We start from the raw sequence: 26,512 nt of genomic DNA, 5'->3' as shown, positions 1-26,512 counted from the left end.
TTCCTTGGGGTATTTTGACTAAAGCATGCCACAGACTTGTTATCAAGATATCTGTAAATTCTTTTAAATTGTTGTTTAAACTACATAAAATGCATTTGTACGCTGTAAATTTTCCCATAGTGGGACTAACGAAGGCTATTTTACCTTATATGTCTCGGCTGGCACGGTCGCTCTAGATCACCATGCTGTCGGCCATATATCCCGGTCACGGCACCAATCAAAAAGGTTCTGTGGGAACCTTTCACTTTTACCTTTAATGCTCGCAATAGTATACTGCAGTAACTAGTAGAAGACTGCATATCCTCAGTTGAATTATTTAATGGATGCAGAAAGATTGAGACACGGCCTTGGCGCCTTATTCTGCTCAATGCGGAAGGTCTAATCCATCCAATATGAGCCGGGTTTACATGGAGCTATGTATTCCGATTAGAAAGGATCCGAATGAAAATGTTCCATATAAACACCCGAGTCGGGATAAAAAGGCCCAATCCGAATGGAATTTCATTCACAGGGGTGGTATATTCCTTTTGCCAATCCGAACAAGCCATTTTGTCACCTCTGTGTCACGTCTGAAAATGACATCACAACTACTCAGAGCTCATGTAAGGACCAATCACGGCTGACCGGTTTTCAGAAGCTGAGCCGTGATTGGTCGTTACCTGAGCCCTGAGGAACTGTGATGTCATTTTCAGCTGACAGAAAGTGATAAAATGGCCGCCACCTGAGATGGCTAAAAACAGGTGGATTTTGCTGCTTAACTCATATTCCACAAACGTAATATTAATCAGAATGCCGTGTTTCAACTAGTGGGCCTACTGGGAACCTATTCTTGAGAAAAATATAAAAAATAATAAAAGTGTTAAAACAATAGCGAATACTGTGCTAAATGAACTCCACCTGGATAGATCACGTGATGTTTACATCGATCTCCACGTGTTCCACGGCTGATCTGATTAACAGAGTGGAGCAAGTAAACGGCCGTTCGGAATAGATCACGTCACATGTAAACAGGTGACCACAGAGCTTCATTCGGACAGAAATCATTCCGAATGACAAAAAGTCTCAGTGTAAACCCGGCTATGGTTCCTACTCTTATGCTCCCTGAGCCGCCCCCACCCATGTGACAATGTGGAAGTCCACGGTCTTAACTGGCTTTAACTAGATACTGTATGTGTGCCAAGGGTGTCATAGAGATAGAAAGATGCAGAGCCAGGAGAAAATGTCACAGCGACACAACGGACTAGCTCGTTTCACAAATGTAAGTTTTGGTGAATTTGGGAGGCAGCCGGAGTACCAGGAGAAAAAACCCAAGCAAGCACGTGGAGAACACGCAAAACGCCACACAAGGCCTGAGCGAAGATTACAACACAGAAGCTTTCAACTGTGAGGCAGATGTGCTAACCACCATACACCGTGCTGCCTCATCGCATCATATTATTCATATACTGTATTTACATGGCCCTCAGAGGACTTCAAAAATGTCCTTCCCGACCACCGCCATAAACATTTTTTGTTTCTTTATACAAGCCAATCTGTTGACCACTCAGGTCCACACCCTTCCTTAACCACAGGAGCTGCTTGAGCCATCAGCACATGCAGCATACAGCACACTCCATGGCAGGCACAAATAAAAAGAAAGCCACCAGGCAGATGATGTCATGTGAAGCAGCTGGGCTGAGGAGGTCAACGAAATGTGTTATTACTCTGACCTTTCTCTGTGAGATCTGTTTATGTGCTCAAATGGACTTTACAGATGATAATGTTGGAGGATGACGTTTCTATTAAAGTCATGTTTCAAATAGATGACAGCATTCTTGAATGACTATTCAATGGAAAACGTTGCATGTTTAGTTTACAAAAGAGAGTATTTTTTCTTTCTTGGGGGCCTTTTTGGCTGTGGTTGGCGAGCTAGTAGTCTAGGGTGTCGCCCGTGATATACCTCATTTGTCTTCCTTTAAGAAAATTCTAAAAAATGTAAACCAATATCATGTAAAACATTGAATTTACTTTAAAAAAGTGATGTACATTTTCCTGAAAATCCTCATTGGGGGATGATGCTCTAAAATATCGATTGAATTAGTCAAATCACAGTGTAATAACTAATTAAACGTGCCTCGAGGCAAATTGAAACGGGAACATTCTTGCTGTTCTCCATAGGAAACAAACATTTTGACTTAATGTGACTTGTCACCTTCAGTCATCATAACTCCATCACAAAAAAATGACTATAACTTCAACGACAGTCAGTAGGTGCAGCTATAGGACAAATGAGGCCTTTTGTGCTCAAGGGAGATGTTATTTAGATTTAATGGACGGATGGGTCATGTTTATTTTTAGATGAGTTTAAAAAACAGTTGTGCATGACACATTATAATTTTTAAAATGTATTATTTATTGATTAATGTAACTGTAAATAATTCTATCAAATAAACAAATAATTGGCAATATGAAATTGTTTATTGTGAAATACATTCAATTAGCAAATTATTTAATGAGATGAATTAAATTTAAAAATACACGAAAAACATATAAATACATTTCATGCCCCAAATTTAAGAAAAACGGCTAAATGAATGCAAGCTATAAGTTCATATACCTGTAGCTCTACTGGGTGAGCCGCATTGTAAAACGGAGCAGGCTGATGTCCAGAGAATGTGCGTAATTCTGATCAACAATGGCGACGATGCAAGGAAAGAAACGAGGTAATATATAACGTTCCTGTGAATTTGGTCAACGGACGCCCTCTCCAGTGAAGCGCAAGTCGGAGCTGGGCGGTTGCTATGGCAACAACACGTCAACTTCAGCTCGCGCTTCGCCAACACAGCGACCAAAATGTTGCCCGTAAGAAGGTCCAAAATGTCCAAAAGAATGGTACAAAACCTCGCGGAAAGTATTTGCAAGCAAGTGGCCCATTGTGAGTATGAGTCGTTCTTTTTGTGCTGGTTTGTTTGTTTTTAATTATTAATTTTATTTATTTTAAAACAAGGCTTGGAGCTTTTCACCATTGCGTAACTTCTGACTCGTTAATGCGCTGCAGCCGCTCAGCGCAACGAGACTCATTGTCCCTGTTTTTGTTTTGTTGGACCTAGTCAATAAAAGAGAGGTGGAGTGCCTTATCAGAGAGTTTCATGCGTTATTAAAGGAGACGGCGAGTCCTGCAAGGTCAGTCGGCGGCTTGGACCGATGGAAGTTAAGAAGCTTTCTGCACAACACCTTTGGACTCACCAACGACACCATCATGGATGGAGGTACAACACTTTCACTATCACATACAGTGGATATAAAACGTATACACACACCTGTTCAACTTCTAGGTTGTTGTGAAAAATTAGACTGGTTGAACACGTGTTCATGAGGCATGTCCAGTTCTTGGTAATGTCACAGTTGTGCGTATTTTGTCTCTTGATGACTTAATTAACTTAACCCTTGGAAAGTCTCTGGTACCCTTCTCCTAACTGATACCTTTCAACACTGAAATCCTTCTAAAGCCATGGGAAGTCAGTGGACCATAGCTAGTGCTGTAAAATGTCAGGAAAAGCCTACTGAAAAGTCCAAACTTTATGTGGGGTTAATCAGAGGCACTTTAAATGATGACAAGTCAGTGCTCACTCCAATGAGTTTGAATGTGATTACATTCAACCTGACACACACACACACGCAAACCTCCCTCCCCCTCAGCCTTAGCATAGACCCATTTTGAGCATTCAAACATTTAACAAGGATGCAATAAGGTTTACTAAATCCCCAGACAACTTTGTAAAATTGCTGCACTGGTTTAGTTACAAAACGTGATCTGTCATCTTTCAAACTACTTATCGTGTACAGGGTCGCGGGGAGGTGCTGGAGCCTATCCCAGCCGTCAACGGGCGAAGGCACATTACACCCCGAACTGGTCGCCAGCCAGTCGCAGGGTACACACACAGACACCGTCACTCAGTGGGAACCGATCCCACGCAACTCAGGCGTGTGTACCATTACACCATCAGTGACCCTGTGTGTGTAAACAAGGGCGGAGCCATGGGTGGGCCTGGGTGTACACGGGCCCACCCAGATTGACAGACTGCCCACCCAAGTGAGATTCATGAAAAAATATATTCTTTTACATTTTTTGTAAATGATTATTAAATTATTTTTGAATTTGTGTTTGATTGTGTTTTTTTTTATTTTATTGAATATTAAGAATGCCATAATTACGGTTGTCTCAGGAAGATCTGAACTTCATATTATTTAGTTTGCCATTTTATTTGAATATGCAATGTGTCAGGACAGGAGGATTGTGCTGGGTGAGAGAAATATTCAGGCCCACCCTGATTTTTCCAGGCCCACCCACTAGCCACGTTCTGGCTCCGCCCCTGTGTCTAACTTTTAAATAAGTAGCTTGACATGTTGCCTCGAATTCTAAAAGTTGCTTAAAAAACAGCAACAACAACAAAAACAACAACTAAAAGTTAAAAAACTGGTCTTTTGAGGCTCTAGGTAGGGTGTAGCAACATATTTGCAGGAGGCTAATGTCAGGTTCACACCAAGTGAGACTAAATAGCATACAGCACAGGTCACTTTATCATTACATGATGCACAATTAGGTTAACGTCACTCATTCATTCATGATTTGCGTAGTCCGGTAAAATTAGCAACAGATTAGTACATTCGGAGTTGTCGGTTCAATAACACCCAAATGCAACGCCATTGCAACACAAAGGATGGATTTTTCCAATCTCCGTAAGGTAGCCGAAGAGCTTGAATTTGAGCTACACAATTTTTGGGCTCAGCAATTATAACTGTAATGCGTGGACGTGATCAATATTCGATGTGATTTAGGAGGGCTAATTTTGTACTATCGTGAGGACATTGAGCAGTAATAATACAAAAATCATAAAATCAGAATTACAGGAAATTGTATTTTCATTTTATATGAGTTGTCGTAAAAGCAGGTACACATCTATACGTGATGTGACTTTTGAGACCTAATGAATACATGAAGTTCATGAAGTTATTGACTATTGTTATAACCCTCTACTAAAATATCACGTTTCTTTTTTTTTCAAAATGAGGGTTGTACTGTAACCAGCTGGAGATCTTCTATGTGAGTAATTATTGAAGAAACACGACAATGGACAATGATGATATTTTTAATAGTTTACTGGTCGGTGGTTGCTATTTGTTGTCGGTTCCTGGTCACTGTCTCCGCGTCAGCTCTTCATAAGAAACAACGTCATATTCCTCGCTCCGATGACAAGTGGGTGTGTTAAAAATCAACTCATGTCAGCTTGTAACTCATTGGCTTTATCGCTGTGGTTAGACAGAAGCGTTGTTGGTGTTTTAATGATGCTTAGTTATTACGTTATTGGACCGACAACTCCGTGCCATGTTGCTAACTTTACCGAAATTCTCTTCATACCTTTATCTTTTGCCCTTTTCTCCTCCTCCTTGCTCTTCTTCCTGACTTGGGCACCTGATGTTTTTTTGAGCCTTTCTCCATGGGTGTAACAGTTAGTCATCATCACCTTCTCCATCAGTGTGAGTGACAATTATCAAGGTCCGTCTGACGTAATGTAAACAAACTCACGTCGACAGGAGGGAGCAGATTCTGCCCCTCCCCACAATTGAATTACCCGAACATTAAAAGCAGCTATGAGTTATGTTTGCATTTATTTTTAGACAGAAATTTGGGTTGTGTGTCAGCTTCTATACCCCGCCGGCCCGCCCCCTCCTCCTTGCTTTTCCTGCAGGGGTAGGAAACTCCGGTCCCTCGAGAGCCATATCCTGCCTGTTTTGGAACTCTCTACTACAACACACCTGACTCAAATGATCGGGATCGCTTCAGACTCCTACCAAGCATGCTGATGATGTGATCATTTGAATCATGTGTGTAGTAGGGAGGGATCCAAAACAGGTAGGAAATGGCTCTCGAGGAACTGTCACCGTTTTCCTGACAACCTGCGGACTCTCACAACTGCTGCAGTCGCAATTTGATCCCCCCATCTCAAAGCACTTTGAGCAGGCAAACACAAAGAGTACAATTGATTTTAACATTTTAATAGTCCAGCCTTAGTAAATCTCTGTGCGGCTGACTCAAGGCTCAAATTAATGATAGCCTAAAGATTTTTTCCACAGTACTGTATTTTTGGCTTCTTCACTCCACCCATAAAACAAGCCAAATCCGAATGTGTCATTCTATTGTGGCAAAATATGTGTGTGTGTGTTTGTAGTTTGTCGAAGGTGATAGTCAGAAACGTTAACGGAAGCCCATTTAAAATGATAGTCGGACCGACCTATAGGCTATTTGGTCGGATAGACGGACGGCGGAATGGTACCCTGGCTGTAGGTGGAAGGCGATAAACGGACCGCAAATTTTCAGTAAAATGCCCAGCTCTGATTGTAACCTCATGCTTAACATTACTGTCTCTCATCCTGCAGTGTTCCGGACATTTGACAAAGACAACGACAGTTTGGTCAGCTTGAAAGAGTGGATTGAGGGACTATCGGTTGTTCTACGTGGCACCTTGAACGAAAGAATCAAATGTAAGTCTGTAAGCATACAATTCAAAAGAGGACTTCTCCCACTAAAACCTCATTGTCCCCCATTCCTGTAGACTGCTTTCACGTATACGATTTGAACTCTGACAAGTACATCACCAGGGAGGAGATCTTACAAATGCTGAGGTACAGCCTCAGACTACCTGGGGAGGAGGACCCATATGATGGCATCAAAGACCTGGTGGAGATCACACTCAAGAGGATGGTGTGTATACTAGAGAACAGCGGGTTTTACAGAAAGGACTGAAACACTGAACAGATGGACATTTTAATTCAAAAGCTAAAGATGGTCAAATTAAAATCACCAGAAAAGGTGAAACTGTCCAGTGGATCCTCACGTATTTGTGGTTAAGCATTCACGGATTCATGCATTCACAGAATTTGGGGGGAACCCATTTCCCATTACTTGCAGAACCCCCACTTAATCACTTGATTTTCCTTTTTCTCCCTGAACCTCCTCAGTAACTTTAAGAAAGATTTGAAGATAATTACATCAAAATTGAACTGCTTTACATCGTCACCATTCTCAGGATCACGACCACGACGACAGGCTGTCTTTGGACGACTTTACGAAGTCCGTGAAAGAGGTGGACCACGTGCTTGAGGCTTTTGGAACGTGTCTCCCCAACACCACGGTGAGTTCAATCAGTTGTCAAGCATTTCACACCAAAGACGTTCTTCCACTTACAATGTTGTTTTCTCTCTTTTTACAGAGGATTGAGACTTTTGAGCAACGTGTATTTCAGAGTCAAATGCACTGATGATAAGGTTATACAAATATTCTACATTTAGTATTAAAAGCTATTTTTATCTATGCAACATCCATTTTCTATAGCACGAGTCTTCCCCAAGGTTTCTGGTGAGCTCGAGCCTATGCCAGCTGACTTTGGGCAAGAAGCAGAGTACACTCTAGACTAGTTTCCAGCCAGTCACAGGGCACATAACTATTCCCACTCACATTCACCCCTATGGACAATTTAGAGTCTTAAATTAACCTAGCATGCAGGGGTTTTGGAATGCGGGATGGAAGCATGAGTATCTGGAGAAAACCCATACAAGCACGGAAGAACATGCAAAATGTGTCAACAAATTAAAAAGATATTCAAAGAAAAAATATGAATGGCTGTTTTATTAATTTTTGTGATGAGTATGTCAGCAAAGTGTGAAGATCAAATTCGACGACGTGGTTTAATCTTTTTTCCCACTGGTTTGAGATCAGGAACGGATTCCACCTAGAAAAAAAAAATGTTTTAGGAACTTTCATTCATTACAAAGGAATTAAACGGCAACAGGGACGAGCATTTGACTAAGGCTGGATTTACGCTGCAATTTTTTATGCTCTCATAATTTGGATATGCATCACAGCAGTGTAAATTGGGGGGGGGAAACGCATATCTGATATCTTCAAATCAGAATCTAGCCATCTGCAAATGTGAATGAAATTACGATATGTATTGGATACCTGTTAATGCAAGTGCAGCAGAAATAAAAATAGACTGTGGGTACAACATACCCCTTCCATGTCATCTTGACATCATTAAAATAAACCTAACCATGATGTATATTTAAACAACACAAATGAATATATATATTTTTAAAAACACTCAACTAATCTTAACTATGGCAAAAGCACAGATAGACCATCAAATATGATGTGTGACCATCATTAAGTATGCAAACTAGTTGCTGAAGGACGGCAGTGGAGAAATGCCCAGGTTACCCAAATTTAAATTACCGGCCCTGGAGCGTAAATCCAGCCTCAACGTCCTTGATAAGAGGGAACATTAACAATCACTTAATTAGAGCTGCAACCATTAATCGATTATCAAATTAATCACTCATCTGTTTTGTGAACTGATTAATCGTTTTGAGACTTTCTTTAATTTGAAATGGTCCAAATTCAAATTTCAGCCTCTCAACAGTAAATATCCAATTTCTGTAGTCCTCTTTGTGTTAAATCAAAATAAAACATTTGCTTTACTTGGGGGGAAAAAAATCTCAACATGTTTGCCCTTTTTTCTGACATCTTGTGGACCAAACCAGTAACTGAATCATTCATTTATATTTGTACATTTTCTGCACAGTCGATTTGAAATGTCCCGTTTTTAAAGGGATTTTTTAAAAATCCGACTCATTTACTGATCTACAAAATAATCTGCAGATTAAGCAATCACTAAAATAATCATTCATTGCAGCCCTACAATTAATTAAATATTAATTTCAAAATGACGTGAGAATCTCGCTCTTTCTTCCATGCCAGTAAGTTATTTAGCAGAACTCTACCAGAAGGAGGTGCATTTGAGTGGCTGCAGCTCAGCTTTATAGAACTGTGTCATATGTTGTTGTTCTACAGCCTCTTGAATCAACAGCACCTCCACTGGTTCCACTGTAATTACTTTAAGCATAACTCAAAAAACCCAATTGTCAACCATAAAGGAGATGATGAATAATATAATATATGTGATGAGTATATGTTCCGTTATAGTATGCACACTAATCATCGATGTTGTAAATCTATTTACCTTGCTTCACATCACTGGTTTATTTAATGATTCTGGTTGTATATAAATATTAAAAGGTCAGTTTTTAAAGTGGAAATCACTTCAAACAACTTTTTTTCTAGAATATGTTCTATGCAGGCCCACTAGTTGAAACAAGGCATTCTGATTAATATTCCATTTGTGGAGTATGAGTTAAGCAGCAAAGTCCACCCCTCTTTAGCCATCTCATGGGCGGCCATTTTGTCACTTCTGTCAACTGTAAATGACATCACAATTGCTCAGGGCTCAGGTAACGACTAATCAGGGCTCAGCTTCAGAAAACAGGTCAGCCGTGATTGGCGTTACCTGAGCCCTGAGCAGTTGTGATGTCAATGTCAGTCGACAGAAGTGAAAAAATGGCCGCCCCCAGAGATGGCTAAAAACGGGTGGATTAATTTTTATTCCACAAACGCAATATATATCAGAATGCTTTGTTTCAACTGGTGGGCCTGCATAGAACATATTCTTGACAAAAATATGTTTGGGTTGACTCCCCCTTTAACAATATGCCCCCTTTAATTAGTAATGTCCACAATGCTACAAGACAAAAGTGACGTGCTACCTGTTTCATTGTGTTCCTGATCAGGTTGACAGTTGTGTTCAGTGAATCGTCATCCATGTCCACTTTAGGAGCGTCCTCTAGTTTCGGTCCAACGAGTGGCTCATTTTTTCCGATGACCTCAACCGACCAGTCTGACAGAAGCTCTTCCATCTTGCGTTTTCTGCTCTCCAAGTGTGTTGTCCTCGGTACAAACGTGACAGCAGATGGCTGATTCGAGGTCAGTGTAACTCGTGTACCTCTAGATTTATGTGAGTGTTTCTGGCAGTGGCTTGAGTTTGATGCGGCTGCGGCTTCTTTCGCATGAACGATGGTGTTGTGCAATGTCCCCATTTTGTCCTCTGTTGGTACAGGGCCGTGGTGCCTTTTGTGTGTGATGTAGTGATGTTCCTGAGGAGGAAGTGGCAGTAGAGGAAAGGCTGAATGATCGTCCACGTTCCAACTTTGGCCTTCATTGTCACGGACATTTGTTTCACAGTGAGCGGGGATGACGGCGTGTGTGGGTTCTGCTGATGTGGGCTCCTTGTTCACTACCTCTTCCTGCTCCCTCTCTTGGGCTTTAGATCAAAAATAATAAAAAAATGCAATTAAAAATAGAAACATACATTGGGAAAATGCAAGACCAATACACAGTCTTTATCCAGGTTCATTATATTTGCAGAAGAGAACCCACGTTGGTCTGGCCAAGAGGCAAATCTAACAGTCTTTGGGTGGCTTTGTTGCTTGCGACTGGTGCTGGGCGATGCCGCTGTAAGTGGTTGTGCACATTCGCTGTGTTTCAGTGCACCTTACGTTTTTGTGAGACAGTTCTTGTATATGGCAAATTCTTTCGCCAGCTTAGTTCCATCCGTACTACTGTAAAGTCCGAAATGCAGCCACACCTTTTGTATGATGCCGGTGCGATGGTTCAACTGGCTTCCATATTAACTAGCTCCCGATTCCAGATGTGGCCGGTAGGGCAATGTCAAAAAGTCATTTTGTGTTTCCTCTCTGCAGATTCGTCACAAGCTACATGGAAATTGTTCAAGTGTATACCTGTTCAAATCCTCAATAAACACGTGACACGTCTCGTTTACAACTCTAGATTTGTGGCTACAAGTAATTGTAAACGTAGTAAAAATGAAAATAAATAAAAAAAAACAAAAAGTGGAGGGCGGTACGTGAACCCATGCCGCGGTGAAGAATACGTAACCCGGCGAGGTGGCACAAGTTAATCTGGTGTTAAATGTATACGCCCATGTCAACTGGCTACTGGGAAGCAACTTCACATGGTCGCGATCGTGTTGCCTTTCACCTAATTTAAAGTTTGTACCTGACACTCCCGCGGACACGGATGCGCCGAAATCACTGATGAGTGATGAATACGTGCCTGGATGTAAAAATAGGTGGTCAAATAGAAGCATCAACATGTTTGAGGCGATGTTGTAATCGGCTCCATGAAAAGGAAGATACGCATAACTGCTGTCTGTCGTCTGATCGCACTGTTTTCCAACTCATTCATAAATAAGCACGCGGAACAGCACATGTGGACTAGTCTTGGGTAACAGCAACATTTCTATTTCATTATTCGACCATTTTGCAACATTCGGAACTGAGTGTTCTATATCTATGTCTCATTTAGGGGCGATTTCGGCCCAAGTGTCAAAGTCAATTGTTGCTGCTCTGATCGGTCCATTATGTCACGTGTTGCGATGACATACAGTTTCCCTCACGGAGAGGAGGAGAGGATGCAGCACGCAGCTCGTTGCTGCTGCAAAGAAAACTAGTTTGGCAACAAAATGAAATGCATAGTCATCTAGTTTATGGTTGTAGCAGGCACGATATCCATTGTTGTCGATGTCTTTTTGAAGCGACGCCCCCCGACTTGGAACTCAACTGTTTAAAAAAAAACGTATGTCCGGGAGTATATCAAGCTGCGCGCAGCACTCAAGTATGACGCTGGCACATCAAGGTGGGGTTCATGCACTTCTTCTGGCGTCTTTCCTACTTCCAGAAATACGCCGTAGCAAACATGCTGTGTCTAGTGGTTTGCTGGTATGGTTTTATTTTGAAGGCCGTGAACCAAGGGAAGTTTGGAAAATAAATAAGTAACTTGTTGAATGCGACTTCTGGCCGTCTGTTGGACGCAAATAATTATACAATACGACAAAACCAACCCCGGGGCTCGCAATGGAAGTAAGCACACGCAGTTGGGTAAGTAGTAAAGTACTAGTGGCGCATTTTGAAGCGTGTCCACAGCGGGTTTGAATAGTAAATTAGCCAGCTAATGATCCTTAAAAAGCCGCTGCCGTTAGCATCTCTCTCGCGGCGGCGTCAATCTCGGACAATTTTTTTTTGGGGGGGGGAGCCGGGGGAGATCATTTTTATGAATAAGGGCAGGGGGTTGCGGCCGGAAGGGTACCCAGGTCAAGGGTGGAGGGTCACGGCCGGACCGGCAAAAAAGGGTCAAGTGCCCAGCTCTGGGAATTTCACTTTCTAAAAATGTAGATTTTTTTCACAATATTGTACCTCTATTCTTGTAAACAACTTGAATAACTTGATTTAGGTTAAAAAACAGGTTATTCAAATAAACAGTCAACATTTTATTTTCTCGATTTATTGTTGTGTTTCTTTTCAGTGTGGCCTGAACACTTAAGAGTAGGAGTGTACCTCTGTTCTGCGCCATCCTCATTACATATCTCCTCCGGTCCTGCAGCTTCATCCTGGTGTCTTCCACCGTCTCATATTCAGGGACGTAGCAAACATGCAGCACGCCGCCATAGAAACTCTTCTCATCCATGTGTCGTTTGGCAGCTCTTTAAAAGACAGTTCACATTCGACATGTTATTCGGAACATATAATCTGTCATTTCTACTGCTTACTTTGTCAAAATAAGCAAGAGTAACTATGAACCTGGCACTAGTGAGCTTCTGGAACTTGACAAGGTAAACCTCAGTGAACTCCTCGGCAGGGTACTCGTCCAAGGGCCTGTACTCTTGTACGACTCCATATAAAGCACAAAGCTGGATGAGCTCTGTCATAACTCCAATTGCGGGGACCCCTTGAATCATCACGTAACACGACTCCAAATTTATGGTGTACACCTGACAAGATGACAGAAAAGAAGACACTACTGTATTCCCACTTAAGAGATTTGTTTACCTTCCTTTGCATCGCAGAGAACCGCGAAGCTAGCTATAACATTCAATCCTCGACTTTATAGATTTACCTTTACAGCCCTGGATTTCCTCCCCTCTCGATATTTAGGTCGAGAAATGCACACTTTCCGCTGTTCGTGATGTTTGTAAACATCGGGAACCTTCCAGCAGCTATTCCCCGCCGCCGCCATGCTAGGCGGAAATGTGTTTCCGGCAGGCGCGCTTTGAAAATAAGAGTTAACCCTCAAAAGCAGTTGGGAAGTTGGAGTTGAAGTTCGCCCCTTGTTCTTTTATTTCGAAGTACAGGAGGAAGTCACGTAATAGTCTCTTGTCTAGCGGATGCATTGATGCCAAACTAGCACTGTTCCTGTTAAATTTAGCAACTTTTTCAATCGCATTTCTACGCCGTTCATTTCCCACCAGTAGCAACGCAAAATTATTATAGCTATAATAGCTATTATAGCTATAGCTATATATATATATATATATATATATATATGTATATGTATATGTGTATATATATATATATATATATATATATATATATATATATATATATATGTATATTATATATATATATATATATATATATATATATATATATATAGATATATATATATATATATATATAGAGAGAGAGAGAGAGAGAGAGAGAGAGAGAGAGAGAGAGAGAGAGAGAGAGAGAGAGAGAGAGAGAGCGAGAGAGAGAGAGAGAGAGAGAGAGAGTGAGAGCGGCACGGCGGTCGACTGGTTAGCACGTCCGCCTCACAGTTCAGAGGTCGTGGGTCCAATCCCGGCTCCGGCCTCCCTGTGTGGAGTTTGCATGTTCTCCCCGAGCCTGCGTGGGTTTTCTCCGGGTACTCCGGTTTCCGCCCACATTCCAAAAACATGCATGGTAAGTTGATTGGACTCTCTAAATTGCCCCTAGGTGTGATTGTGAGTGCGGATGTTTGTCTCTGTGTGCCTTGCGATTGGCTGGCAACCAATTCAGGGTGTCCCCCGCCTACTGCCCTACTGGGGTAGGCTCCAGCACGCCCCGTGACCCTTGTGAGGAGAAGCGGTATCGATAATGGATGGATATATATATATATATATATATATATATATATATATATATATATATATATATATATATATATATATATATATATATATATATATATATATATATATATATATATATAGATATAGTAAAATTGAATAATTTCCCGCAGCACACTTGATCATCTCTCACAGAACTCTAATGTGCCGCGGCACATTGGTAAGGAATCACTAGACCCTACCCTTGTGACATTGACTAACTTTCTGGCAGGCTGTCGACAGGTGAATCTATCCTCAAGACTTTACATTTTTGAGATTCCAATATTGTATCAACTGACATCCACACAGATCATGTGCACACGCTCTTTCACTCGCTCAAGACATAAAAGTTCCATGTTCTGTAAATAACAAACTACAAAATGTTTTTGTTTGTTTCCCCTGCATTTAAGTTCACACACAACCACTAAAACATGATCTTCCAATTGCACTTTAATGGAGAGCAAAGCCGGCTAAATACTACATTCGGAACTACACTCTCCATTCAGTGATTTTGGAGAAAAGCCAGAGTGTGTGCATGCTTTGCAATTTTAAAGCCGCATAGTGCAGCGTTGCAGTATTTTTTGCTCCTGTGATTTACTGTTGCCTTGACGGTAAATGTCATGTTACTACATTTGTGTTCTGCTCAGGATTTTTGTACATGACCAGTTTGCAGCCATTTTATAAAAACACAGTTTGCGGCGGTGTTAAATAATTTGAAAAAGATTGAGGATTGCTACATAAATCAGAGTAATGCTTAACAACATTATAAATCGTTGTACTGGAACACTAATGAAACCCTTTGGACATGACCAAGACACCTGTCAGTCAAGTTAGATTGCTCACATTAATGTTTTAAATTTAAAAAACTGTGCTAATGTGGGAAAAAGTGACAGAAATGCACATGTTCTCACATGATTTATTTTTAGTCTCTTTGCACCCACATACTGTGTTACCACACTGATAGACCACAAGGAGACTTGACAATGTTCTCACATCAGTCTTCCAAGTCTAGCCTGTTATCATTGTCTTTTTGATCCATGTGACGTAATTGCAAACTTTCGTGTACACTCCGGGCTTGTTTCTCAGGGCGCAGCCTTTCCCCCACGACACAACTCCTTGGAGCACGCCGTCACATGTCATTGGACCCCCGGAGTCACCCTGTGAATGACAGAAACAAATTATGACTCTGGGCGCCTCTTGAAGATCAAAAGGCAGAAAACAGACTGTTTGGTGACATCTTCAAATGACCTGGCAGGAGTCTTTGCCTCCCTCCAGGTAACCGGCGCAGATCATGTTGTCAGTGATTTGGAAAGGATATGCGTTAAAGCATGCATCATCACTCAGGAGAGGGACATCCAGGCACTGCAGCGTATGTGGAAACCTTGCTAAAGGGATGAGAGTGCATAGAAAGCAAACAGGCTTTTACAGTCTGATGACGTTTTTTTGGTATAGTGGGATCCCCTAAGTCAACCAAAGCCAAACTAAAATCAAATGACTCATCACCTCACAAATGAAGTGAGGGGACCAATGCCTACTCGGCTATTGTGCTTTTTAAAATTTTCAACTATCATGTCACATTAAAGCCCTGTTCGGCGCAATGTATATGTTCCAGACCCACACGTAAAATATGTGATACAGAGAGACCACCTTAAAAAACATTTTTCTAAAATATAGTTTTACCCTTCAACGCGTTTTTTGTTTGGAAGGGCATCACAGTCAGTGAGTATACAATACAATACAATACAATTTTATTTATATAGCGCATTTCATGACAGCTAGAGCTGTAACAAAGCACTTTACAAACACAATAAATTGAAGAAAAACAATAAAAGCCTGTTCTACATGTATTAATAAATATAGACATAAATAATATATAAATATAAATAAATACTGTAAAAGCCCATTAAAAAAGGTCACTTTTGAAAATTTGATGATATAGCGTAAGAGCGGTGCTGCGAACGATGAAATAGCGAGGGAACACGGTCGTGTATTCATAATTTAACCAGTGTTCAATAAAACCTATTATGTACTCTACATTATCTCTGACGATCTGGTTGATGCAAATTGTGTGTGCCTGGTAGGTGACTCTTCACATTTCTTTTTATTTATTTATTTATTTATTTTTTATTGAAGATCGGCGATAGTGCCACTTCAACCGATATGCAAGGTTCCCTTAATTGTTTCAGTTCAAGATGCGATTATGATTTATGTTATTTACTTTCTCCAGTAAATCAACTAAACAGCCATTTAGATAATTAAATTAATTAAAACAAAAATAAATACATCATTTAGAGGAGGAAAACATATAGATGAATGCAACAAATAGAGGACTCTTGATAATGTAAGTGCTTGGTGGCCGGATTTAAATGTAGGCCTATTTAGTGTTTTTCCATGTTTTTCCCACCGCTGCTTTACACACTCACTGAGCTTGTCTAGCTAAGCTTGCTGATGTCTTGCATCATGTCACACATAATAACAAAGTTATTTTTGACGATAGAGGCATTTTTCCAGAAAGTAATACTTGCGTGACTTTAGTCACATTACTCACAGCCTTCATCACTGGGGCGGATGCTCCCCCAACCAGAGACATGGCACGTAGTCCCATCAGTGGCACATTTTGATGGGAGCGTTGCAGGGCGCACGTGGCTGTTCAGAGAGGCGGGTCGACTCAACTTGATGAGCATGATGTCGCTGTCTTGTGTGCGGGGGTTGTAGTCGGGGTGGCGAATGAATTTCGCAGACATGATGTGCTGTTCAGGGCCCTCGGGCTCCCAGATGTCATGCTCACCCAACCGTACCTCTACATTGGATCTAGATGATGTATTTTAAGATTAGTGAATACTCCTGTGTGAAGGCTCATGATTTTAAAAGTAATAGCTCATCATCATTTTTCTCACTTTGTTCTGCAGTGGGCAGCAGAGAGCACCCACTCTGGGGACAGGAGAACCCCTCCACAGAAGTTGTATCCCGTGAAGAGAGACACTTGGTAAGGCACTGAGTTTCTGGGACACTCGTACCCGCCAACTATCCTGTCGTCATTCTTCAGGGCAGCTGCAACTTAAATTAACAAACCAAACCATCAAAATAAATATATCAAGTTATCACATGTACTCCTGTTCGAATGGCAGGTTTTTGTGACCCTCAAAAAGCATGAGACCAAGATAAAGCATTTTAAAACTTTTTCCACCATTTAAGAGATCTATAACCTGTAAATCTCATTGGATTTTTTTTCAAGAGGGGGAGTAAAACAAAATAACTGAAATAATGGGGTTCCAGAAATGTGCACACCCTCTTAAACTGGGATGTCTGTGTTCAGAATTAACCAGCCATATTCAATTATACAAATGGGAGTCAACACAACCTTGCCACTTTAAAGTGCCTTTGATTAACCCAAAATGAAGTTCAGATGCTCTAGTAGGCTTTTTTTTTTCTTTTGCAAAAGCCTCAATATTTTGTGGTAACGTTGCTATTTGAAAATCTTCAAATATCATCCAGGCCCCAGTTCCATCTCTGGAAAAACAGCCCCAAAGCAAACAAACCTATTGGAATTATGGCCAAAAGGTTCAACTTTGGTTTCATTGGACCATAGCACGTTCCCCCACGTGTGTATTGAGATTATGATGAATGTTTGTCTGGCTCTACATGTGCCTTGTGAATGTCTGGTGACCAGTCTAGAGTGTATTCTGCCTTTTCCCCAAAGTAAGCTGGGATATAGGCTCCTGCTCCCTGTGGCCCTGAACATGGAAAGACGTGTAGAAAATGGATGAATGGATTTTTAAATGGGCTCATTGTCGATTTGATGTCATTTAGCTCTCTTGTTATGTAGACATGGCCTCAGCTTGCAGTTTCCTGACTGAGGAACAATTCCTGCACTCCATTTGCCCGGAACTGTTCACGGATTTCGGCCACAACCTCTGCTAGGCGTCCATCAGCATTCACTGGAGGGGCAAAAAGTAATAGCTATGCAACAACAAGTTCACCAAAGGACGCACTCTAAATGTCAACATTGGTTTCAAGGAAATTTTGGTGAACTTTAAATGCTATCAACCCGTACCGCTTAAACCAAATGAGGTCATTGGTTTCAAGGAAATTTTGGTGAACTTTAAAAGCTATCAACCCGTACCGCTTAAACCAAATGAGGTGCCTGGCAACCAATGCCTTGGCTCCAGATTCAAAGCCCTGAAGTCCTTCTTAGCCTGTGTGAGGTCTTTATTGAGGCACACACCTGCATCCCAACCAGATGGACGCTGCTTTAATAAGTCACCAACTGAGGCTTCCCTTGAAGATCCTGTCAAGGACCATGTGCAAGATTTGTGATTCTTTCTGCATGACCTGGTTCATTCCTGTGGCCAGAGTGCAGAACACTATGGGACACAATATGGTTCCTTTAGTCGGCAAGTTTAAGCAGCAGAAGGCTCTCCAAATGGAGAAGGTGATAAGGAGTGACAGAAAAAAAATCCACGACGTGTTACAAAAGGACAATAAGGAAGGAAGCAAAAAATGCAATTACATCTTTGATCTTTTAATAAACTCCATATAGATCCACCAGACAAGTCAGATAATTGAAGAGAAGCAAAAAGTAGTAACGTGACAGGCTAAAATATTGCTCAAAGATCTGAACTCGGAAATAGATCACATCCGGGCAAACTGCACCAACCTGCCCCTCACTCGTCAATGATTACCTTGATCTCATCGAGACTGTCCAGACCTAGTCCTCCTCTACTCAAAACGCCAAGTGCTGGTCTGGGGTCAGCATCATCAGTCAGCAAAGTGTGGAAAAGGTGAATAAGTTGCAGGATACCATGAGTAAAGATGGAGCAGACTGCTAATGAAATCTGAATATGCCGTGGCAAATTCCTTGAATTAACCATGACCAAACCACCGCAGCCCATCACCAAAGTGGCTTGTCTACCTGAAGTCATGAGGTTGGGTGTAATCCTGCAGCACTATGAAGTATGGACACATACGCTCTGCTAAGAAAACCTGACCGAATTGGACTGTTTATTGATTACAAAGAGGGATTGGTGTCCTTCTACGATGTGGACATTGCTGCACTCATCTCCTCTGTTACTGGCTGCACGTTCTTGAGACAATCTTCCCATTTTTAACCCTTGCCATGTTTGACGATGACTTAAATGAAGCTCCTCTGGCACTCTTTGCTGCCTGAAATCAACTTGACGACTTTCTTAAATATTTATACAGTGATTGGCATTATATAGTAATTGTTTTCATTTCCTTAGAAGTGGGAGACCATCCAAATCATTTATAGATCCACACCCGTTCAGTTCAAGATGAGATAAATACCTGTCATGCCCAAAGGTTTTACATCAATAAGATAATTTGAATCCCTCACAAAGACAAAATATGTAAATGCAAAGTTCAGTTTTTTAATATTTTTTTTATTTGATAACAGAAAAAATCCAAATCCATCTGGGCCTATGTGAAAAAGTAGTTACACAGTTTTTGGATAGCTCAGTTTAGTTTTATTGGCCACATCCAGGCCTGATTACTGCCAGATTTGTTGAATCAAGAAATGCCTTCTGTCAATAAATCCTTGCTTTTGCAACGTAAAATTGGGCACACTGTCTTTGGCAATGTTCAGCATGATAAACTCTATGACTACCCTCCACCCTCTTTTATTGTTATACAGAAAACTATGCAAAAATGATTCTGCTCATGCTGTCTTTTCAGAATAAAACTCGCCGGTCTCTTTTTTGAAAAGTAGTCGAAAGAGGAGTTATAAAAGTCACTTAATATTGCGACCAAATTGCTGAGTTGGCAACACCAACTCTGCTTTTGTAAAGTAGCTACCCTGTTCACTGCCATGTTGTTAGTGTAAGCAGTGTCCCGAAGCCACTAAAAAAGGGGGAAAAATATTTGTAAAATCATCCTGACGAATAATATCGAATTAACTGATAAGATCAACGAATTTCCCAGCCCCAATTACTAGTCTACGCTTCTTTGCTATAGCATATGCATCTTATATTTACTATACCTGCACTTCCACAGAGAGCAAGGAACAACAACAGCTTCATTCCCTTCATCGCTGAGTCCAACAGTGTTAGTGTGACTTGAGGCTATTACTCTCAGCAATGTGAGTGTTCTTATCTCCTTGTTTTCAAGGTCTTTTTCGTCACACCTCAAACACAAGACATCTGCTCCATTACCCATAAATTGTTTATGTACAGTACAGTGTGTGAGCACACCCATGTAAATACAAAATTCAAAAAATACATTGTATTTTTAAATGCTATAACAATTTGATTTTTTTTTTTTTATCTCCAATAAACATTTGTTGAAAAAACAATATTCAGCATACAGCCAAGAGAAGATTAGCTTCATCAAAGGATCATTAAAGTTTTGGAACAACTAAAAAAAGAGCCCAGACCTAAACATAAAATGTCAGGTTATGCACATCCTCAGTCATTTTGCAAGGAAGAGTGGAGAAATAGGGCGGCACGGTGGTCAACTGGTTAGCACGTCCATCTCACAGCTCGTCATGGGTTCAATCCTGGCTCCGGCCTCCCTGTGTGGAGCTTGCATGTTCTCCCCGTGCCTGTGTGGGTTTTCTCCAGGTACTCTGGTTTGATTGGACTCTCTAAATTACTGACTCCTGACCAAAATGTGCTAATGTTGAAAATAATATTTTTAAACCGTACAATTTAATTGGAATATGAATCAATACCTTACATAACATTATTATTACTATTATCATTATTATTATTAATATTATCAATATTATTATTATCTTAAAGTATTCAACTGTGAGGTTTTATATCAGAAATGTGTTCACTTTCGTTATGAACTTTAGGAAAATTACATTCTGAGTTTCAAACCTTTCCAATTTGGGCTGTTTTTTCTATGCATGTAGGCCTATGTGTTTGTTCGTTTGATTCAGTCCTGCCTATAACTCGTCATTATGACAGGATGTTTGCGGCTATATTGCAATACATAATGTTTTTAACGTCACATTCCATATTGCTAAACTAAAATGTGAGTCACCTGTATGTTACGAGTCAATAATTCATTTTAGTTTATGGTTATTAAATCAAAAATATGAATTCATTGTGCGGTTGCTTTATGAGTCAGAGTGGGTTACTCATGTATGAACATATAGGCGTTAATCAACAACAGGCAAGAACACAGCTAAATGGGAGAGTGTGTTGGACCAAACCCTGTGATTATACACTTAGGGTAAAATACAACACATTCCGTTCCAGCACAGGCAGGTTCTACCTCAGTTTTGCATAAACATCTCCATCTTGCAACTCGTGGCTTGTGATTTTTTACTTCAAATAAAACACATCATCATTTATTGGAACCACCTCGTTGAGCTAGAAACAACTACACAGTAAATTTCGTACAATTGACTCTTAAAAGGCCATATTTGGTCCCAGTAAATATAGTAAAATTTTAGAGTAAAATATTCTGCGCAAAATTCTCAGAGTAAATTTTCCACAGAATTTTATGCTGAATATTTTACTCTTAGATTTTACTCTGTTTACTCGGACCAAATATAGTCTTTTTAGAGTAATATATACTCTACAAAATGTACGGCGTACTGTACTGTTATCTCACTGTTGTATTCATTTCTCCGACCCGGGAATACTTTTACTTAGTGGCTTATTTTTTATATTTTGATTAATGATACCACGAGTGGCGTCTTTTAGTCGGGTGGAACCCTTGTACCTCCTTAATCATCACTTTCCAGTAAAACCCCCCAAAAATGCCATGTTTGTTCAATCATTAGCATTGCACTGTCAAAGAGAGCAAGCCATTTTCAACACTTTAGATTCATCATTAATTTGTTTAACAAACATAAAAATTACCCTATTGGACTGACTGATTTGTATAAAAATATTAAATTGACCAAATTGCGAAATAGGATGCCCTCACACTAATGGTGGCTCACCTGATATATATGCAACCTACTTCTAGATTCTGCAAAAAGTGCAAAAGCACTTCCTCCTTGCCGAGATAAACGGTGAAGGGGCACGTTGACATGACATCCGTGGGAACTTCAAACATCAAAAATGTCTTTTTTCAACATGTCACCACAGAACCATCAAAGATATCAAAAGATTATCTTTACTTTTTGTTCATTTTGACATGTATAATATCAAATTTTGTATAAATAAATGATATACATGTATTTAACATTTGGCCAAAAACACCAGCCATCAAGATTTATGGCAAAATTTGTTACTTAAAATAAAACTGAAACCATCTGTCTGATTCTGTTTTTGTATCCACCTGTTGCTAGGAAAAAAATCATAGAGCTTGCCCAATTGACCAATACAGTATAATAATGGGCACAGAAACACACACAAATAAAAATGAGAAGTCTGTACACAGTAAATTTCGTAGAGTAAGTTTTACTCTAAAAAGACTATATTTGGTCCCAGTCTAAACAGAGTAAAATTTACACTTGGAAGAGAATAATATTCTGAGTAAAAATTATGCAGAAAAACATTTAGAGGGTTATTTACTTACTTACTTACTTACTTACATTTACTTTCACTCAGAAATTCGAAGTAAATTTTACAAGGAGAGTTTTTGAGTCAATTTTACTTGCATTGCATTAGTTTATTTTAAAACGTCACACAAGGGTTGAGTTCCACTCTCCAAATGTTTTTCTGCGTAAAATTTACTCTCAATATCGTTCTCTTCCAAGTGTAAATTTTACTCTGTTTAGAATGGGACCAGATAAGTCTTTTTAGAGTAAAATGTACTCTATGAAATTTACTGTGTATACACTATTTCCATCCCTCTTGTAGACACTGCACCCCAATTTGTCAATTGCATTATCCACTGAATCCAAATAAACATCTCTTCATCTCCATTAGAAAATATGGTACTAATTGTATTTACTTTAGTTCATAGTTGCTATTGTTCTCACTTGGACTTCAAATGGGGTCATTCGAATTTCCTCCACATCTTGAGAAATCATGAGAAAATATGCTATGTACGCATATTCCCTGACTTGCCAAAGAAACATCACTTTGTCGAATATATACTGTATTTTAAAACGCATGTTGTGCTACAAAAGTATAAACTCAAATAAATACTTTTTTTTTATTAGGAATGAACTCGGTCGCTCAAAAGCTAAACATTTTTTTCAAGTTTCTCTGCGTCACATGTGACGCCCAGATGCCTGTATATTGACACATCTGCAGAGCAGAATTTATTAAACTGGATAAACAAAAGGCATTTGTTTAAGACAAGAAGTTTCAGCATTGTATCTGAACCCAGCAATAATGGTGGTAATTGCATAGATCCTAATGTTAATTTTAGTATTGCTGACCTTGCAACGAGTGGGGAATTGTGTTTATTTGACCATCTGGTGCCCCCTGTTTCACCAGTTCCGGCTCCCCTCGTCTCATTCAACTGTGCCTCCAAATAAACTGGTCTAGAGAAAGGAAGCACTGTATGACTTATGCATTACCAAGCTTCTTTTCTGTCAGACGGAGCCAAGGTTGATTATTCATATCCCTCTGGTCTGCTGGAAGGCACCAAACGTTGTGGTGGAAAGTATAAGGACCAAAGTAAGGAAGTGGTTTCGGTTGTTGAAGCTCAGCCTTTTTTTTCCCCCTTGTGTGCGGTGTATTTTATGAAAAAAAAAAAGAACACATCAATGAGGCATAATGGGGGCAAGCACAGTTGGCACTCATTTTGACTTGAAAAACAAAATCCCCGACCTTTCCACACTCGGGGAGACAAAGATGTGATTCCCAGTCAGCACCGCAACAAGACCAACAAACTTTTGAGGGTTCAGCTTACTGCAGATTCCCACTATTTGTGTCTTTATGACGCCGCCGTAACTGGAATCCAGAAGTTCCATCACCATCGTCTCACTCAGCCCCCAAAAGAAAAACGCTGCGCGCTTAACTGCTGTGCATTGCGTAACTATGATAAGTACCGGGAGAATTACAGTACAGTGGCTGTGGAAACGACACTATGTGATTAGCGTTCTTCACTTCACCACACACAAAGAAATGCAGACAGTAGCGTGCATACATTGTTCTTTAGAATTTGGGGTTATTCCCCCACCTCCCTCAAATCCGATATAATGAATAATAAAGCCAAATACTCTAACTGCATATATCATTCTGCTCTGGCATTCTCCATAACCTCCACTGGTTCATTTTACACACCCAAATTGGTATTTGTGTGGTGTACACATAATTGCACGTTTGGTTGGTAAATCAAGAACTCTGGCAAAGCCCTGCGCTCAGAAGGCTTCCCTCAAACTATAGCCTTGGGATGACTATTAATATCCCCTACAGACACCAGTAAAACGCTGCGTCTTTTGCTTCTGTGAAAAGACTGCGTACCAAAATGTTTGGGGGATAAATCTTCGCACAGATATGAAAGCTGGTATTTGTCAAGCGCATTCAATGTAATTTAAACAAAGTAGTCAGTCTGTCTAGACTTAAGATGGAGCAGACACCGTCGTTTTTAGTGGATTTGTTGGTCGAGGTGCAGGCATATGGACAAGTGTTGGTTATTGATGTGTCTGAGATAAAATAGTTGCCGATGAGTCCTCCCACGCGCTCCAAAAAGGGCGTTGTTCAAACTCAAGCTGAGCGTGAGCGCGTGTAAATGGACACAATCCCTGAGTTTTAGTGTTTCTTTCTCCCCGCTCCCCATTCTTCCTCCCCCTCACATCTGGACTATTGGCAGGGATCAGTTCCTGTGTGGTTGTGTTTGTATATTAGTGGGAGACTTGGTTTTGGGGTTGGGCAGGTCTTGGTAGCTTACTATGCAGTTCTGATCATCTCACCATTTTGAGCATCGTTGCGTTTTACCACATGGACGTGAAGTAAACAAATCTACAATCATCTTTCAAGTCAAATGCACCTGAAGTCGTACGGTTTGGAGTTCAACAAAATCTGAGTTTGAAAAATGTGAGCATACTGTATCGTATGGGACATTTTCTTTGCCTTTTGTGGCATGGAGAGCATCGCGTCAGTGTACCGAAGTTCAGTTTATCATCATTTCACTCTGTGCATGCGTTTTGCTTTTTCATGGGCTTTTTGTTGCTTTTGGCAACACTTGTTCCAAAACCATAGTGCAAAATAAAACATAAGAATATTGCATAAGTCCTGGGCCAGCACACCTCATGAGAGCTCAGTTCAGCAAGCATCTAATGACTGACATTGTACATGCATTTGGCTTTTTCTTTGGCCTTTTGTCATGTTTGTCTCCAGCACTCATGCCAAAAGCTCAGTGCTGTTGCGTAAGACAAGATAACAGAACGTTGCACATCACCCAGCATAACTCACGAGAGCTCAGTTCAACAAGCGTCAAACGCCCGACTCCGTGCATGTGTTTTGCTTTTTCTTTGACTTGTTTTTAAAGGAGAAATCAACCCACTGCTCAGCTTCAGAAAACAGGTCAGCCGTGATTGGTCGTTACCTGAGCCCTGAGTAGTTGTGATGTCATTTTCAGTCGACAGAAATGACAAAATGGCCGCCCCCTGAGATGGCTAAAAATTGGTGAATTTTGCTGCTTAACTAATATTCCACAAACGCAATATTAATCAGAATGCCGTGTATCAACTGCTGGGAACATATTCTTAAAAAAATATGTTTGAGTTAACTTCCTCCTTAAGTACTGTGTATAAAGTGCATTGACATTGTTGACCAATATAGGATAAAACAATTTGTCTCATCCATATTCCATGATGGTAAAATGATTGAATATGGGGTTTCAGTATAAACTTCTAATTACTTCCATGGCTTCCCATTGGCAAAGCCTCTTCTGTTTCTTCACCATCACATAGCTGAAGCACAGTCATGACGGAAACAGAGCATTTCACATGTTTTGCAACATTCCTCTCGAGACTAAAAAAAAAGCTCAACCATCAACCCAATATCATGTCAAACAGATGTATGAATGTGTGGCAAGTCGGGCTGCAAAAACCAAGAAGACTAACCATGCGGGAGGAAGTGTGACCACAGGGTTAAACGGAGATGCTGACTGAAAGGTATAGAGCTATACTTGAGGGACACCAGCAAGAGATTGATTTTCACTCTCTCCGGGCCAACACTCCCACTCCGTTCCATGCATTCCGCTTGCTCGTGTTATTGTATATGTTCATCCTGTTGATGAAGCGTTTATGTTTTAATTTGGCCACATGGTGTTTGAAATCGAAAACTTTTATGACACCGCTTTGAAACACCCAATTAGAAAGGTTGGGTGACCTTTCTGCTAGTTGTCTGAAAGGATTAGCATGTGCTTAAAAAAAATGTGGTCAAAGTTAATCTCTATATTTCTAACTCTTTTAATGATTTTTTTTCAAGGGCTGTGTTTTGAGGCCATGCAGATGTACCACATACCAATGTCGTATCTGGTTCAGTGGATTATATGGTTTGCGGATAACAGTTTGGATACTGCCCATCTGGAGATTCCAATGTGCTTCTTTTTGGGCATGGCCTTTGACTGCCAAATGTTTCAGGAATGTACGGTTGTGTGAAAAAAGACAAAAGCATTCTCAAGTGACCAGAAACATGCTGACCTGTTCTCTGAAAAACGTTTTTGAATTTGCTCTGCTAAAGCTTTGCTTTTGGGTATGATTCTCCTTAGGGGATCAAATATATCAATAAATTGCTCTACCAGTCAGTTTTTCTGTTCATTGGTTCACTTGTTCTTCCATC

At 40.4% G+C, this 26,512-nt stretch overlaps 3 protein-coding genes and 1 pseudogene across 4 annotated transcripts; 2 read left to right on the top strand and 2 right to left on the bottom strand.

Annotated features, from left to right (window-relative positions):
• Positions 1 to 2,814: 2,814 nt before the first annotated feature.
• On the top strand, positions 2,815 to 7,594 carry clxn (calaxin). Its single transcript, XM_086039336.1, has 6 exons — positions 2,815 to 2,914; positions 3,090 to 3,248; positions 6,418 to 6,522; positions 6,594 to 6,742; positions 7,068 to 7,172; positions 7,251 to 7,594. Exons 1-6 carry the CDS (start codon positions 2,833 to 2,835, stop codon positions 7,296 to 7,298), a joined length of 648 nt encoding a protein of 215 aa, XP_085895462.1. The 5' UTR covers positions 2,815 to 2,832; the 3' UTR covers positions 7,299 to 7,594.
• A 55-nt stretch (positions 7,595 to 7,649) lies between these two features.
• On the bottom strand, positions 7,650 to 13,007 carry rbm48 (RNA binding motif protein 48). Its single transcript, XM_086039329.1, has 5 exons — positions 12,845 to 13,007; positions 12,529 to 12,719; positions 12,286 to 12,431; positions 9,640 to 10,193; positions 7,650 to 7,769 (listed from the first exon to the last, which is right to left on the bottom strand). Exons 1-5 carry the CDS (start codon positions 12,962 to 12,964, stop codon positions 7,707 to 7,709), a joined length of 1,074 nt encoding a protein of 357 aa, XP_085895455.1. The 5' UTR covers positions 12,965 to 13,007; the 3' UTR covers positions 7,650 to 7,706.
• Positions 13,008 to 14,749: 1,742 nt separating this feature from the next.
• Positions 14,750 to 19,923, bottom strand: LOC147143806 (trypsin-3-like). Of its 2 annotated transcripts, none has more exons than XM_086039334.1 (5): positions 19,849 to 19,923; positions 16,751 to 16,904; positions 16,402 to 16,664; positions 15,102 to 15,238; positions 14,750 to 15,011 (listed from the first exon to the last, which is right to left on the bottom strand). In XM_086039334.1, the coding sequence occupies exons 1-5, from the start codon at positions 19,895 to 19,897 to the stop codon at positions 14,862 to 14,864; spliced, it is 753 nt and encodes a 250-aa protein (XP_085895460.1). In that variant the 5' UTR covers positions 19,898 to 19,923; the 3' UTR covers positions 14,750 to 14,861. The 2 variants fall into 2 exon arrangements, with proteins under 2 accessions (XP_085895460.1, XP_085895459.1); XM_086039333.1 differs by having other exon boundaries at positions 16,751 to 16,910; positions 19,849 to 19,903.
• On the top strand, positions 17,682 to 19,020 carry LOC147143807 (uncharacterized; annotated as a pseudogene).
• Positions 19,924 to 26,512: the final 6,589 nt, after the last annotated feature.

The sequence above is a fragment of the Filicampus tigris genome, chromosome 8 (genome assembly GCF_054856515.1).
Source record: "Filicampus tigris isolate MCC_2025a chromosome 8, RoL_Ftig_1.0, whole genome shotgun sequence".
NCBI lineage: Eukaryota > Metazoa > Chordata > Actinopteri > Syngnathiformes > Syngnathidae > Filicampus > Filicampus tigris.
The sequence above is the reverse complement of the archived record's forward strand: the minus strand, read 5'-3'. Positions and strand labels throughout refer to the sequence as shown.

Excerpts from the sequence above, each read along its gene's own strand:
- rbm48 (XM_086039329.1), bottom strand. The coding sequence starts at position 12,964 with ATGGCGGCGGCGGGGAATAGCTGCTGGAAGGTTCCCGATGTTTACAAA. Across the intron at positions 10,194-12,285 it reads GAGGATGGCGCAGAACAGAG|CCCAAGAGAGGGAGCAGGAA; the intron begins GTACACTCCTAC and ends TTTGATCTAAAG. Across the intron at positions 7,770-9,639 it reads TCAGGAACACAATGAAACAG|GTGGAATCCGTTCCTGATCT; the intron begins GTAGCACGTCAC and ends TTTTTTTTCTAG.
- clxn (XM_086039336.1), top strand. The coding sequence starts at position 2,833 with ATGTTGCCCGTAAGAAGGTCCAAAATGTCCAAAAGAATGGTACAAAAC. Across the intron at positions 2,915-3,089 it reads TTGCAAGCAAGTGGCCCATT|TCAATAAAAGAGAGGTGGAG; the intron begins GTGAGTATGAGT and ends TGTTGGACCTAG. Across the intron at positions 6,523-6,593 it reads CTTGAACGAAAGAATCAAAT|ACTGCTTTCACGTATACGAT; the intron begins GTAAGTCTGTAA and ends CCATTCCTGTAG.
- LOC147143806 (XM_086039333.1), bottom strand. The coding sequence starts at position 19,897 with ATGAAGGGAATGAAGCTGTTGTTGTTCCTTGCTCTCTGTGGAAGTGCA. Across the intron at positions 16,665-16,750 it reads GCTGCCCACTGCAGAACAAA|ATCCAATGTAGAGGTACGGT; the intron begins GTGAGAAAAATG and ends TACATCATCTAG. Across the intron at positions 15,239-16,401 it reads CCGCCCCAGTGATGAAGGCT|CAAGGTTTCCACATACGCTG; the intron begins GTGAGTAATGTG and ends TCATCCCTTTAG.